Here is a 15,848-nt window from a genome sequence, read left to right on the forward strand (position 1 = left end):
ATTCAGTCATTATCTAGTCACCCTCATGCAGATTGATGGTTGATGGTTTGCTGGAGTTTCACAGGAAAACGGCGCTGCAGAGTCTCCCAAACAGTGGAAGTGAATGGTGACCAGTTTTCCAGTTTTGGTGCAGAATTTCTCATGTTCATGCTGTAACAATGGCAAAACGAAACCAACATGGAATCAATAACCACTAAAGTGCAGAGCGGTCAGAATTTATTGGATCACGCCCAGCTAACAGTGGACTTTACACACGGTAATCAAATTTAAGTCGAATAATAAAACAATAAAACTTTCATCCTGTTTTAGCCAGTATGGACATTTCATTGTGCAACCCAGTGTTGTATGAGAATAAATTAATTAATAATTAAATTGAACTTGTTGAACCCTGCAGAAGGGGTGCCGCCCCCTCCCTCAGAGTTCCTGGTGACAGAGTTAAAGTGTCGTGTTTGGCTTTGTGTCATTTACCACATAAACAGATAGATTATACTGTTGCTAATAAAAGTCATGTGATACACCTTGCTGTCTTTTCACTGTCGCTTGTGACTTTCAGGCATGTGGACAAACCTGTATCTGTATTCACGTTTGTCCTGATCGTGACTGATGTGTGTGCCAGTTGACATGGTCATGGACTACATGTATTATACTTGAGTGCAGGTCTTAAAGTCTTAAAGAGTCTTAAAGGGATAGTTCAGATTGTAAGAGTGTGTGTGTGTGTGGCTGTATGAGGCACTTATCCACAGTCAGTGTATTACCTATAATAGATGGAGGTTGAGACGCCTCCACTTTGGAGAAGCAGCAGGAGAACTGCTGTAGGAAACAAAGTGATGTACTGCTGCGGACAGGCTCAGCAGCGAAATGTATTTTAGACACCTAAAGAAACAATATGACGGGAAGCCACTGTTATACAAGCCAAATATCACGCTTTCCATACCAACCAAACTCTACAGACAAAATCAGTAATTGTACCTTGCAGAATAAACTGCAGCAATCTGTCAGTTTGTTTGTGGTATTGTGTAAATTCGGAGAATCCAAATGATCCTTTTTAAAATACAAAAAGGCACAGAATAACACAAAAAACTAACAAACTGAGGCAGCGGTAGACCAGAAACTCCGTTTTGCAAAGTAAAATTACTGCTTTTCTTTAAGGAGTTTGGTTGCTTTGACAAGAGTGATATTTGGCTTGTATAACGCCGGTTTCCCATCAGAAAAGTCTGTCTGACAGCAAAGTAAAGCAGAGTAAATATTCTAAATATACCTTACACTTAAAGAAAATCAGTATCAGTTTAAGTGGCTTAAATACCATTTGTTGCTGAGTCTGTCCACAGCAGATCGTAGCTTAGCTTCCCTGCTGGTGCTCCTCTCTGCTTTTCAAACTGTTGATAAGTACCTCATATGATCAGTAATCAAAACTATGACTTTAACGTTGCAGGTATTATTTGCTGCAGTTGGACTCAAACCTCTTAATTGTCCAGGACCTTTTACAGCAGAAATGCTCCTGTTTGAATTTGATGCTGCTGAATACAAAGTGCTTTTAATGCAGCAGAGCAGTTTACATGAGTAAAGACATTTCTAAAGGGACATTAAAGCTGTCAAGTGAAAAAAGCTGCTAAAAAGATTTTTCGAAGCTCAGAAAAGTCATGAATGACAAAAAGCTGACATTTTTCAGATTGAGGTTTTCACCTAAAGGCAGTGAAAACATTCTTATTGTTGCTGGTACTTTGGTTTTTCATTTGCTCAAAGAGCACACATGAGTGGAGATATTTACTGAATCCTGATTGAAACTCACTGGACAGTGAAAGTAAAGCGTGCTCCGTCTCTTCAGGGGTCCTGAGTCCTGCACAGGGTTTTGTTTACCTCCTTTCACCGTGATTGAATTTTAGTCCTAAAAAAACTTTGTTCACTGTGTTGTTTTAGTACTGAAACAATGTTTTTCTGTTTTAGCCACACTGCCAGCATAGCTATAGGCTCCAAACTGAAATATCTCAACAGACCTTATTGAGCATTTATGATGTTAAAAACAGACATCGCTTCTTCTGCAAGAACTTGACTTAGGGACTAGGGATCTTTGGAGAAACTCTTTGCATTTCCACTGCAGGAACCAGGATCTAAATTCAGTTCTAGAAAATATTATTTTACCTTCCAGAAAGTCCCTTCTCAGGGGTTAGTCAAGTACTTTCCAAAAGCACAGGACCTTTGGGTTTGGGGATTGCTGCAGTGAACATTTCTGATTGGTCAAGTGCTCACAGGATTTATTTCAGAGAGCGTTTATAAAATCTGCAGCCACAAATGTTTGTTTTTCGTTCGTTGTGCTTCAGCACATCAACATGGAGTCACAGAAGAAGTCGTACGACAGATGGACGGACAAAGAAGTCTGGGACTTTATGCTTGTTGTTTCTGCTGAGGACAAAATCCAGCAACATAAAATAATGTTCACTGTAGGTGGCGTCATTGTTTTATGGGTGCACGCAAAAATTACAATTAAAAACAGCTTTTTCATACATCAGAGGACCACTTCACCTAAACTTCACTGGTCTTTAAACCACAGTGGAATCAACGGGCTGAAGAAACCTTTTAGTTCCCTCAAAACTAGTTCATGGGGCTAAAAGTTTGGGTGGAAATAAAATCTGAACTCATTATCTTGGACTTGGAAATTTTGATTGTTTTGGAGGAGAGTTTTCTAGACTAAACAAATTAATTGATAATAAAACCTATAGGTCGTTCTAACTCTGTCGTCTTTACCAAAATACATGAGGTTCATTTTTAACACTGAAGAACAAACTCTGACTGGTCACAGACTAACAGAGAAGATAGGCTATGGTGATTTTGTGCCTTAATATTCCCGTACAGAAACAGCACAGAAATACCCAGAGGGTCCGTATGGTAAAATATAAAATCTTTGTTCAAAATGTTTAATAACAAGCATGGCAACAAACATGGCATAAGAACAATGCATGTTTAGAAAAATATATCTGCAAATGTATTTTTCAGAATACACTATACATTCACTTAACCTCTACTCGATATTAAACATTTACAATTCAGAAGTAATCGTTTCAATAAAGAGTCACGGTAGAAAACAACACAGTCAGTTTCTGCTAAATAATGTTCGTTTCAGGATCGACTTACATCAGGAGAAAGATGTAGGAGGACATTTAGGTAAAACAGGCAAACAACCTGAGGTGTCCTTATTTTTAATTGATGTACCTGCTTACATGTCTGGTTTTTAATTGTTGGTTTCACATTAAAACAAACCTCCCCGCTTTTCAGACAAAGTGTCCAATTATTCACAATAGTTTTTTTTCCCTTAGACAATAAAAGAAATGAAAACACTACATGGACAACCCACAACCACTCGGATTCTTACCTAAAACAGGGTGATGAACCCTAAGAACATTTCCTGTTATGACATTATCGTTTGCCTAATTATTATTGAACTTACTTGGTTGTTTTTGATACAAACCCCAATTCAAAAAAAGCTCAGATGCTGTGTAAAAAGTAAATAAAATCACTGCAATGATTTGCAAATTCATTTCACACTATTCAGTTGAATACAGTACAAAGACGAGATATTTTAATGCCAAAGTGACAGACTGTTTTTTTTGTAAATGTACACTTATTCTGAATTTGATGCTTGCAACTTGTTCCAAAACCAGTTGTGACAGGAGCCTGTTTACCGCTGTGATACATCAGCTTTTCATTTAACAACACTCAGTCAGTGTTTGTTGAAGTTCTGAAAGTGAAACTCTTCCTCATTCTTGCTTGATATACGACTTCAGCTGCTCAACAGTCCTCTGTTGTCGTATTTTGTGCTTCATAATGCACCACACATTTTCAATGGGAGACAGGTCTGGACTGCAGGCAGCTCAGTCTAGAACCTGAACTCTTTTACTACAAAGACACGCTGGAACACGTCCACAATGTGTCTTGGCATCATCTCGCTGAAATAAGCAGAGACGTCTCTGAAAAAGACATCATCTGGATACCATCATGCTGGTAACAATCTGGATGGTCCTTTTCCTCTTTAGCCCGGAGGACACAATGTCCATGATTTGTAAAAACAATCTGAAATGTGGACTCGTCAGACCACAGCAGACTTTTCCACTTTGCGTCAGTCCATCTCAGATGAGCTCGGGTCCAGAGAAGTCTGCAGTGTTTCTGGATGTTGTTGATATATGTCTTTGTCTTTGCATGAAAGAGTCTTAACGTACATTTGTAGATGCAGAGACAAACTGTGTTCACTGACAACAGTTTTCCAAAGTGTTCCTGAGCCCATGTAGCATCCTTTATACAATGATGTGGGTTTTTAATGCAGTGCTGCCTGAGGGGTCAAAGGTCACAGAAATTCAGTGTTGGTTTTCAGTCTTGCCCCTTACGTGCAGAGATTTCTCTGAATCTTTTAATGATATTATGGATTGTAGATGGTGAAATGGTTAAATGTTCTTAAACTGTTGGAGTGTTTGCAGTTTTTCACAAAGTGGTGAACCTCACCCCATCCATACTTGTGAACGGCTGAGCCTTTCCTGGTCGCCCCTTTAATTCCCAAACATGATACTGTTTTCTGTTACCAACTCACCTGTTTACCTGTGGAATGTTCCAAACAGGTATTTTTTGATTGTTGGACAACTTTCGCGGCTCCTGTCTCAACATGTTGCAGATATCAAATTCAGAATGAGTGAATATTTACAAAACACAATTTTAGTTTATCAGTTTGAACGTTGAATATCTTGTCTTTGTACTGTATTGTCAGTTGAATACAAGTCAAATGTATTTGCAAATCATTGCATTCTGTTTTTATTTACATTTTTCACAGCGTCCCAACCTGTTTGGAATCGGCATTTGTGCATAAAATAGGTTTATCATGTAAAGCAGATGTGTCACCATCCTGATCAGTATCCAATAGTGATGATACAGGAGTCAAACTAGGTGCAACCTCTTATTTTACTTCAAAACTCAAAAGTAATTCCAAAACAATAAGTAATGCTGAAGAGTTGAGTTTGAGTAAAAGAGGTTTTGTACTGGAGTCATTTTCCATGTTTGAGTAAAAGGAATTCGTCTCAGAGAAGGAGTGGTGGCTGTGTCTCCTTAGCTTAAACACTGCTGGAGTCTTCAGTGCTTCATATCGTGGCTCTGTCCGCGTGTCTTTGAGGAGACTGTCCAGACTGAGAGCAGCAGCAGAGACGGACCTGAGGTCGCTGTCAGTATCCTGCTGGATAGCCTCCTTTCCTGGGGTCGGACTCTGCACAGAGACGCTCTCCCTGCCGCACCACCGCCTGCACCACGGAGTCCGGAGTCCGCAGCAGCTGTGTCACGTGGTTCTTCTGGACCAGACCCTCCAGGACACTCTGCCATGGTACCATCATTACACACACAAACACACACAAACAAAAATACAGAGGCTTGTGCAGGAGGTGAAAGTATGGAGTGCCATTTCCACTGATGTGATATTAGAAAAAGATCCAAGGCACTATAATGAGAAACTTTTTTAATATGGATTCTTACTATTTTGAAGTATTGAGACATTATTTTGTGAAAGTTTCTCATTCTAATGATTTACAGGATCTTTTTTCCCATCACACTGGTGGAAATGAAGGTGTCACAGGTCTTTAATAGGCACCAGTAAAGGTTTGATAGACTATAGGAACATATTTCTGGTTTTGCATACATTAGGCTGTTAATGATACATCATGTAACATTAATATTTCTGATTGCTGTTAGTCTGTGGAATTATTTCCTGCCTTTCTGGCAACCAGAATGCTAAAAAAATCAACTTGCATGGACAAATTGGCTGCTGTTATCCACTTAAGACGGTATTTTGCTATGCTAGCAACTGAGCTATTTGTTCCAGTTAGCAAGCAAGCTAGGATTAGGTAATGTTAGCCAGCTAAAGCTCCAATATATTTCACATCCTTTGCAGTAATGTTAGCTTTGACTGTGGACTTTGTGTTGTGGTGGTTACATTTCTAAGCTAACTTTCGCTGTGTTGCACACTGTCGGTGCTGTAGGGGTCAAGTCATGTCTTTGCTCTCCTGTGACAAAAAAATAAATAAATAAATTGCGTAAGGGAACTGAAGAGAGGCAAGGTGCTCGGGAGCACATATAAACTTCACACTGTTTAGATTTTCTCAGAAAACCTGTCCCAAAGCATTTACACAGAAATCAGTCCACAGGCCACTGACAAATTCTGGGAGGGTCTCATTTTTTAAAGTTATGTTAGGGTCAGTTTACACATTTACAGTGTAAAGTAATTAATATGTGTAAATTGATTCAGATTTTTACATATTGCACTTTTAATGCAATATCAAAGCCTAAAGGCAATTGAATGTCTAATGACTGAATTGATTACTGTCCTAAGCTTCAGGTTTTGCAAGTTGATTTTCATGCTGCAATGAATTGAAATGAATTAAACACATGGTATGCTTTGTAAAATACTTTGTTTATAGTCGGATGAATATATAATGAGCAGTGCCTATTTTATCAGCAACGTCAGAAGCTGTTTGGTGATAAAATTTATTCCGGATGTTGTTTTTGTGTCATACGTCTCCATGTGTGACCCACCTTTTCAAAGCCCTGCTCCACTACTGTCATATTTGGGTTGAGCTGATTGTGAACTCGCGGCTCTGTCACAGCTTTCTTTAGGTCATAGTTGAAGAACAATGAATTCAGGATGACCTGTTTCAGACAGAGAAGAGGTACAGACTTTAAGTTAATGAAGTGACACTGTGTGTGTGTGTGTGTGTGTAGGATGTGACTTGTGACTGAGTCAGACTTACTAAGGCGGTGGCTGTGGTGATTTTTGTGCCTCCGGATGCTCCTACAACCATTTTCACTCTGTTTTCTTTGTCAAAGATGATAGTGGGACACATGGAAGACAGCGGCCTCTTGCCTGCAGATAACAGATAAACAGAATGTGGCTACGGCTGCCTAATGGATAAATGTTTACTTTGTGGTTTTATGGTCCCCATGCAGCTAAAAACAGCCACATTAATTTGACACATATTTAAAATGACTGTAAACAAATCAGAGAGCAGCAGCGAGCTACACTGAGAGTTTGGAAACTGGTTGATTTCTTTAAACCAGAGGACAGTGATGCTGTCAGAGTTAAAGCTGTCAGAGTTCCTGACAGTGACAAATGCAGGAACAAGTGAAAGGTTGCAGAAAATATCACCTCTGCATCGTTCTTACTAGAGGAAGGGTCAAGTAACGCCTTCTGCAAACAACTGGCTAACGCTGTTACCCATCAACTCTGAAAGTCATAACCTGAACTCGGGGTTGAAGTAATAAAAGGTCTGATAATTCAGTCCAGACACACCTGGCTGGATGAAGTTGTTCGGCGAAGGAGGGATTCCAAACCCGTTGGTCATGTATGGAGAGCTGAAGTCGTCCATTTCATCGTTGAAAATGATCCCAGTCGATCGAGACATGACTTTGGAACCAAAACTAGGGAAATAAAACAGCTTTTTAATGAGTGATTAATACTTAATTCTGATTGGCTGCAGGGTTTCCATTCATTTCCGATAATGGACACCTACTAAGTAGTTCCAGTGAAACGTGCATTCGCCATTTCAAATTAATGTCCTTGGCTACATACCATCAGCCCAAATCTCAAATTCAGAGGTAGAAACACAGATACTTGTTTAAAAAAAGACTCTGGTAAAAGTAGTAATACTGATTCAACTTATTTACTCAAGTAAAAGAGACAAAGTACAGGCTCTGAAATGTATTGAAAGTCAGTAGATGGAGGTCGACACGCCTCCAGTTTACTGGTGTAGGAAGCAGATCAACTAAACTTTACTACACAGGAGTTGCTGGTTTACTGCCACCTTAATCAGTTAGTTTGTTAATGTTAATGTGTGACTGTGGTGTTTTAAAAGGATAGTTCAGATTCACTTAAGTCACTCAGTAACACAAACTAGCTAACCCATTGAAGCAACAGTCAACCAGCCGCTCCGGTGTTCTGCGAGTTTGGTGGCTTTGGAGAGAGTGATACAATTTAAGTTTCCTGTTAGAAAACTCTGTCTGACAGCAACATAAAGTGATGAAAATGTTCTAAATACAGTGTACACTTAAACTGACTGTCCACATCAGTACATTGATTATTTCAATGTACTCCTGCTGCTTCTCTAAACTGGGGGCGTGTCGACCTCCATCTATCCAACTATCCCTTTGAGGCTTGACTTCTTACTATAGATTAATGGTGCTGGTTGCTGCCACGGCGCTTCCATCTTCAGCGATGACCGACAGGTGAGCCGTCCCGTGGTTGTCTGGGACAAAATAGTCCGGCTCGTAGTAGCTGTCTGGATGGGTGGTGTCATCTGTAATTTTACTCCTGATGCCGTCAGCGAAGTAGTCTGAGGTCATGTTGTGGATGAGCTGAGGGGAAGAAAAACAAGTCAGTCACACAGCAGAAGATCCTGACGGTCCGTCACAAAACTCAGACGTGGTAAACAACCACAGCAGAGCACCTGCTGGCCTTTGGAACAATACAGAAAACAATATCTGAATTTCTTTTTACAACAGGGCTGAATAAATACACAGACTGCCGCCCTTTCACACTCAAACTCAAACTGCTCCTATAGAAATTTCCAGGCAACTTATTTTAATAGATTTTTGAGTTCTGAACCCAACTCAATCTCCTAAGATTTGAAATAAACTTTTAAAAGTTATTTACTTCTTCTTTTCTTCTTCTAAAATTGGTAACAGAAAGCTCTGACCCTCATTATTTGGGCACCTGAAAAGCAAACAGTTTTAATAAAAAAATAATAAACATATATTAAACATTATTTACTTAACGTCAATGAATTTAATCACAAATTTTTGAAATATTTTCATAATTTGTGGGGGTTTCTAAAGTTTGAGATTCAAGTTTATCTAAAAAGAAAAGTAAATTATCAAATTTGTAGTTGGTAAAAGTTTTTCAAAACTTGTTTTTACAGGGCTAGTTCAGTTAAGCTAGGAACATGCATTTGATTTTAGTCATTTCAAGGTCTGATAATTATGGAAAAATCTTTGCCTGCCTCTCTTTTCTAAAATATAAAATTCATAATTTTTAAAAAAAGATAAGTAAGTAATTTTACAAATTTGTAATTTTACAGTTTCAAATGCTGTAATGTTTGTTTTGCCATTAGCCAATTATGCAAACCAATGTCAAATACCCAAATCATATTTTAATGATTCTTAATTACAAAATTTCTGATCTATTAGGAGTAGTCTTAGTTTTAAATATTAATAGCTATTTACAGACTGTATGGGCTTAAACACACAAAAAGCCTGATTCTCCTTGGAGCCGTGGCATTAAAATTAATATGGTTTTAGACTTTCAGACAGCCACAATGAGTAAATGCAAGTTTTTCGAGGCCTGAGTGGTTGTCTGAAGATACCAAATGGGAGCAGAAAGCTAGATGTCATGATGATTGAAAAAATGTTCAGAGCCCCTGTAAAACCCTCCAAAATAAAAGTCTAAATAATAAAATGAAGACTTACATCGGTAATATTGAGATAGCGAGGGTCTCCCAGTCGGCTCCTCTTGGCGTAAGCGAACCGGAAAGCCTCCACGATGCGATGGTACGTCAGAGTCTTCTTCTCTGCTGTGGAGACGCTCGTGTCGGTGAAGTTGTACCCTGCAAAACGTCCACAGGAGAAACATGTCTGGAGTGAATGAAGAATCACATTTTCTTCTCCATCATCGTGCTAAAAGCCCCTTACAGCCGGTGTCAGCTCATTAAACTCTCAGTTCAAATAACAACATGAAGCCTTCCAGCATTATGAATATGTTCCTCCAGATTCATATGTGAACACATTAAATCTTTTCCTTCATTTGAAACTAATGGTGCCACTTTTTATTTAAAGCATGACTAAACATTCTGTGCCTGAACAGATGGAGCGTTGATGCTGAATTAAATTTGGCGAGCAGGCCTGATCACAGCTCTGTTTTCTGCGTCCAAATCAGGCGGAGGAACATTCCAGGGGACGACCTGGGGAAACCTGACATCCTCTCTTCTGCACGGCTGCACAAGCGCTTGGCTCGGCCCGCTCACCATCCACTATGTTGAGTATGAGTGCCAGCACGGGGCCACTGGAGGGGGCGTCTGGGACGTGCATGGTGTATTCTCCGACGTTCAGCCTCAGAGGGTTCTCGTTCAGCACCGGCTGGTACTCCAGCAAATCATCCAGGGTGATGATGCCACCTGGACCCAGCACAGACATGTCAGGGTGGATTTAAAATGAAGAGAGATGCTCAAATTAATGGTTTACATAAAGTCTTAGTTTGAGTTCTGTAATGTGCAGTTTGGTTTCTGAGTGTCTTCATTATTTACTCATTCTAATATCTGCAGAGAAAGAAGAAAATGAGAGCAGACCTGCCGCCTGGATGTCCTCGACGATGCTCTGTGCCATTGACCCGTTATAAAACACATCCGGACCCTCCTCTGCTATTCTTTGGTACGTATCGGCCAGCTTTGGAAATCTAACAATATCATTTTCCTTCAGGATGTTTCTTTGAGAATCACAAAACACCTCACTGGAAAAGAAAAAAAGAAGAAAAACGGTTTAATTGTAGAAGTCTGAAGAAAATAAAAGCCACTAATTCCACACAAAGTGGCCTGAAAATAAAACTTTTGCAGACCTGTCATCATTAGTCGAAACAATTTACTTTTCTTCTTTAGAGAAACTTGAATCTTTGAGTTTTAGAAACTCAATGTCAAAATATCAGATAATTTTCACAGTGAACCTGATTTGTCTTTTTGTTAGTGCCTGGACACCTGTTAGATTCAAACTCCAAACAAACAGGGGGAAACATATCACCAGAGTAACTGCTATCTGTAGCTGCTGTTAGCTAGTTACCTCAGTTAGCCATGTAGCTAGCGGTCCTATTATTTGACTCTGCCTGGGCTGGGAGCTCGGAGCACTGAGGGAGTGTTAGTGTTTACACCTCTGAGACTGGAACAGAACGTGGCCTCAGAGACCGACAGAGATCAGTTTGATGACAGCACTGAGGTGATTTCTAGCAGCTTCACCCAGAACTATGACTCCAGGATGAAACGAGACACGGCGCGTTCAGAACAAGTGTGAAGTATGAGAGGAGCGAGGGGGAAGTTCGAGGGAAGTTTGGCTCCCGTTTCCCAAAAACACTCCTCGTAGACCATCAAGGATTTATATGCAGGAAGTGAAACAGATTTGCATGCAGTGGGTCACACAACGCAGAAGCAAACCAGGAAGCAAGACATTTTGGCACGTGTGTAAAGCCAAAATTATACTCAGTACACAAGGGTCTGCAAGGGTCCATGTGATGTAAATTTCATCATCAGACAGTGTGTGTCTCAGCTCTGTGTGAACATCCCCAGTTTGTTGTGACCGTGCTACAACAAGCTACAGAAAACCCGTGCCTGTGTAGAATCATTCATTCTCCAGCCGACTCCAGAAAGTGGTGTAAACAAAACTACTTTGTGTCCGTTTGGGAGTATATTCAGGACTTAAAAAAAAAGCACCTGCCTGTCAAGAAATTTAATCTCAACAGGGGAATTAACACTTAATTAACCTGAAATGTGTTGTTATTGCACAGATAGAAGGAAAATAGAAGACAGAGGAAGGAATCTGACCAATCAGCTGCCTCTGGGGACAGATAATGCAACAGTAATGATCAGGTGGATTTTTTTTAACCTTTGATCTGAGCCAGGCTAGCTTTTTCTCCCTGTTTCTAGTATGTATGCTAAGGTAAGCCAACCATCTTCCTGCTGTTTCTTCAACAGTGGTGTCAATCTTCTCATCTAATTCTTGGCAAGACAGACAGAAAGCATGCATCCCAGTCATAACAGTAGAAAAAGCAGAAGTTACTGTGGCCGCTGTTGCTGCCATTCAGTTTACCTGTATTTTCTTATTTTCTTCATCCTTACCACATGTTGGCGTCTCTTTGAATGGAGTCTCTGCTCTTGCGGATGGCGTGAGCCAAAGCTTTTCCTATTGGAAATCCATCGCGAGCCAAGGCGATGCTGGGCTCAAACAGGTCCTTCCACGGCAGCCTGCCGTGCCTCTTGTGTGCCATCTCGTAACCGCGGATCTCCCCAGGAATGGCAATGGACAATCCGCCTGTCATGTAGAAACAGCAGTACTGCTATTTTAAATTTCAAATTTTGTATTTAACAAACTGTGTAATGTTTTGTTAACTTCTTAACTTGGTAACAATTTGATGTTTTAACTTTTTAGCTAGTTAACAAACAATATAATGTTTCATTAAGGAATTCAGAGCAGCTGAAATTTAACCATTTCCCCGCCTCTTAAACATTTACTAGGTTTTTTTACAGGGTCTCTCTTTCTAACTGCAGGATGAGCTTACTAAAAAAACACCAGAATACTCTGAGATGGCAAAAAACAGAGTGTACTGCACATACAGATTTAGTCCTTTATTTTTATGTAAATAGCAGCAGAGGCAAGGGGAGATATAGAAAGGTTGTTTAGGATGATGGAACATCCGAGAGGAGCTGGATGGACAGATTTGAGACTATTTATCCTCTCTAAATCCTTCCAGCTCTGATACAACATTACAGAGTCATGTTACAGTAGCTGCAATAGCTTTCCAGAACACAATGAAGTCAGATCTACACACGAGTGAATCTCCTCTGTGTCTGGGAAATACTCCAACTGCTCACCTGTGCGAGAAAGCTTGGTGTTGTTGCCAAACATGTCTTCTGTGGCGTTCATGGGCGCCGTCTCCCTGGCATCGATGGTTTCCACCCTCCCTGTTGAGCAGAGAATGAGGCCAGATTGATGATTGTATTTTTGTTCGGTTAACTCAGTTGAGAAGTTGTATTTTCTGATGACCACTCACCCGTGGTAGCGTTATAGATGACAAAGAAGAGTCCTCCCCCGATGCCCATGCTGTGAGCGTTCAAAAGGCCGACACATAGCAAGGCAGCGATAGAGGCGTCCACGGCTGAACCGTTTTTCTTCAGAATGTCCCTTAAAACACAAGAATACACTGAGGCTGGGTTGCACAAACAAGGATTATTTTTCAAACCAGGTTAAATAATACCTTTAGATTGTGTTGCCCCAAGCTTTTAAACTAGTTTAAAATCAAGAAAGATCACATTTAAGCATCTCTTTAAACTTAAATTTAATTTTTAATATAACCTAGGTTAAATATAATTCTGTTGCACCAAAACTTACATTTAAAATGTGATACAGTATTAACCTTTTAATTTGCTGACCTTTTGAGATGCAAAAAATTAAGCAGGTTCCCCGAAGAAAAGGACTGAAACCATCTGATTTTTCTGATGCGTCTCTTCTCTCTTTCACTCCAGTTGATCCATTTGTCTCTATTGTGTTGTTGTGTGTATTTTAATGTATTTTTTGGTCATATTGCTCCAGTAATTCAGTCAAAGTTTTTCTCAAAAGTGGAAATTTGAGCTTCTCTGTTGAGTCATCATGAGTAGGCTAACTATGCTAACTAACTTTTAGCAAACTTTTTTTGTTAACTTTTTAGCTAGTTAGCAAAGACTAACATTTTGTTCAGGAATACAGAGTTTCTGAAAGTTAACAGTTTTCCTGCTTCTCTTATTCTTGCTAAGTCCTGACAGCAGCTGCATGTTATTTTTTTCATTTGGGTAAGAAAGCATCTCCATATTAAGTAAACTCTAATTATTTTCAGATTATATCACCAAACTTGGATTTACTAAACTGGGATTTGTTTTTAATTGTGCAACAGAGCTCTGCTTGATTTTGAATCTGGATTTACTCAACCTAAACCTTAGTTTAAACCTAGTTTAAACTCTGAGTAGAACTAATGTTAGATTGAATTAATCTATGTTGGTGGAATCCAGTGGAACATACACACGCTGTATGCACATGCACAAAGAGAACATGTAACACCACTGCACATCACATTTGAAAAACCAACGTCTTCTTACCTCCCCACTTCTGAACACTTTCCAGCGTCAGCAGCCACAGCAGCCTTTGAGTAGAAGTGGTCCGAGGGGGGAGGCGTGTTTTTCTTCCCCAGGCCCATGAACACTCCCAGGAACAGGCTCACTGCAGCCACCAGAAGGACCACCAGACCAGCAATCAGGGACTTCCCAACCATTTTCCTGGGAAACATTAACACATCTCACAGTCAGACAAGATCCGTCAGCTCGGAAAGTTTCTTCTCCACCAAACATCACATATAACTTTAAAACCTTACGTGAATCTTCTTCTGCTTCTGCTGCCCCAACATTGGGGGTCACCACAATGAAACGCCATTGGCTTTTTATGCCAAACCCCTGCATTTAGGTGGGGTTGGGACCAACAATTAAGAATGCACAAGCTTATGCTTCCCTAACGTGGATTCACTGTCTTGCCACTTGAACATGTGGACATAAGGAGGTGGAGATCAAATCAGAAACTCTGTGATCAGTAGACGACTCGCTGTACCTCTGAGCCACAGCGTGAATAACGAGCTGAAAACTAGAAGGACACTCGATCTTGCAGTGTTAAAGAAAAAGAAAAATAATTTGTGTATCCAAAAAATTGAATGGGTTCGTCCTTGGCCCGTTCTTCACCCTTCCAGTGAATTCTATGAAAATCAGGCCAGTAGTTTTTGTGTAATCCTGCTGACAAACATACAGCACATCAGATTTTTTCTTTCAAGAAGGCAGAGCAGAAATTTCACTCACCTTTTGTGTTTTTGCACAGATAGATGAAAACACTGGACAAACAGAAGACAGGAGAAGGAAGTTGTTGGACATTCAGCTGACTGTCAGTGTGTGTTTATGACCAGTTACTGGTGAGGGAACAGTGTGTCACCTTTGGTTTTCAGGTGTAACTTAGCTCCGGTGCATCACTGTGGTTTCAGGATAATAAGCATGTCATGTCTCATTTGTGCATGTTTTTGAAATATACAGGCACAAAAACAGTCATGGAGAGATGGATCCATACAGGAGGTTCCTTCTGTAACTGCTGCATGTTTGTGCTCTTAGGAACATTAACAATGAAGTGGTAAGGTTTGTAGTTCTAACCAAAAACTGCACGTTCAATTATTCAGAGAAATCAGAATTTGTCATAGCCTGGCATCGCCAGATGAGTTCACAAATGCAAATTAGTCTGATGTCTCTGAGTTCATTTTTAACTTCCAGGGGGCGTTATCAAAGAGTGCAGACCAAAATGCCTCAGGACGCAACTGGACGGACCAACAACCAATCAGAGGAATGAAACTTGTGATGTAGCATTCAGAGACACATGCAGGTTGGGGAGGTGCTTTATTTGGTCCAGTTTCAAGAAGAAAAAAAATGTCAGCTTTTTCTCAAAATACAGCTGAACTGAAGACTAAAATGTGTTTCTGAAACTGTTTGAGTATAAATACAAAAACATAATCCAAAGTAAATTTAACCAGCAGCCAGAACAAGTACACACAAGCAGAAGATGTGACACTGAAACAAACCACAGAGGAAGAAACATGGAAGAAAGGAGATAACCAAACATTTACAGGAGTCGACTTTCAACAAAGCAGCTACTGTTAATATATAAAGCAGAGTTTTGTTAATGTTTGTCTAGTTAGATATAAATTTGCTGGTGCTAACGTCAAAACTACGTCTCTAACTAGTTTTCCCTGTTTGGTTTCTCCTCTTCCTTTTCAATCACCATAGATTCAGCCATTGCCCGATGTTCCACAATTTTTGTCACTCTCAAGGGACTGTTATGAGAATTTTCTGAGGAAAATGGGCTACACAGACCTTCTAGCAATGCATCAGTGAGTGCTTAAGTAGGGCAAAACCTTGGTGATGGAAGGGTTTTCTCTTACAATATCTTCAGGAAATCCTTCTGGTGATCCAACCCACTTTTTCTTAAAGCAACCTTGGGTAAAATTTAAGGGCGATCTT

At 40.0% G+C, this 15,848-nt stretch overlaps 1 protein-coding gene across 1 annotated transcript in view; it reads right to left on the minus strand.

Moving 5' to 3' along the window:
* Positions 1-4,439: 4,439 nt before the first annotated feature.
* The window catches only part of ggt1a (gamma-glutamyltransferase 1a), a 49,069-nt gene continuing 37,660 nt past the window's right edge, over positions 4,440-15,848 (minus strand). The window contains exons 2-13 of the mRNA XM_084727839.1: positions 13,902-14,078; positions 12,824-12,954; positions 12,645-12,734; positions 11,892-12,084; positions 10,359-10,519; positions 10,038-10,187; positions 9,484-9,620; positions 8,186-8,373; positions 7,313-7,440; positions 6,774-6,886; positions 6,559-6,672; positions 4,440-5,345 (exon numbers count right to left, since the gene is read on the minus strand). Coding sequence (XP_084583965.1) covers positions 5,199-5,345; positions 6,559-6,672; positions 6,774-6,886; positions 7,313-7,440; positions 8,186-8,373; positions 9,484-9,620; positions 10,038-10,187; positions 10,359-10,519; positions 11,892-12,084; positions 12,645-12,734; positions 12,824-12,954; positions 13,902-14,074 — 1,725 coding nt within the window. The 5' untranslated portion in view covers positions 14,075-14,078 and the 3' untranslated portion in view covers positions 4,440-5,198. The remainder of the gene's footprint in view (positions 5,346-6,558; positions 6,673-6,773; positions 6,887-7,312; positions 7,441-8,185; positions 8,374-9,483; positions 9,621-10,037; positions 10,188-10,358; positions 10,520-11,891; positions 12,085-12,644; positions 12,735-12,823; positions 12,955-13,901; positions 14,079-15,848) is intronic.

Source organism: Lutjanus erythropterus, chromosome 10 (assembly GCF_056507025.1).
Source record: "Lutjanus erythropterus isolate fLutEry1 chromosome 10, fLutEry1.hap2, whole genome shotgun sequence".
Lineage (NCBI taxonomy): Eukaryota > Metazoa > Chordata > Actinopteri > Lutjaniformes > Lutjanidae > Lutjanus > Lutjanus erythropterus.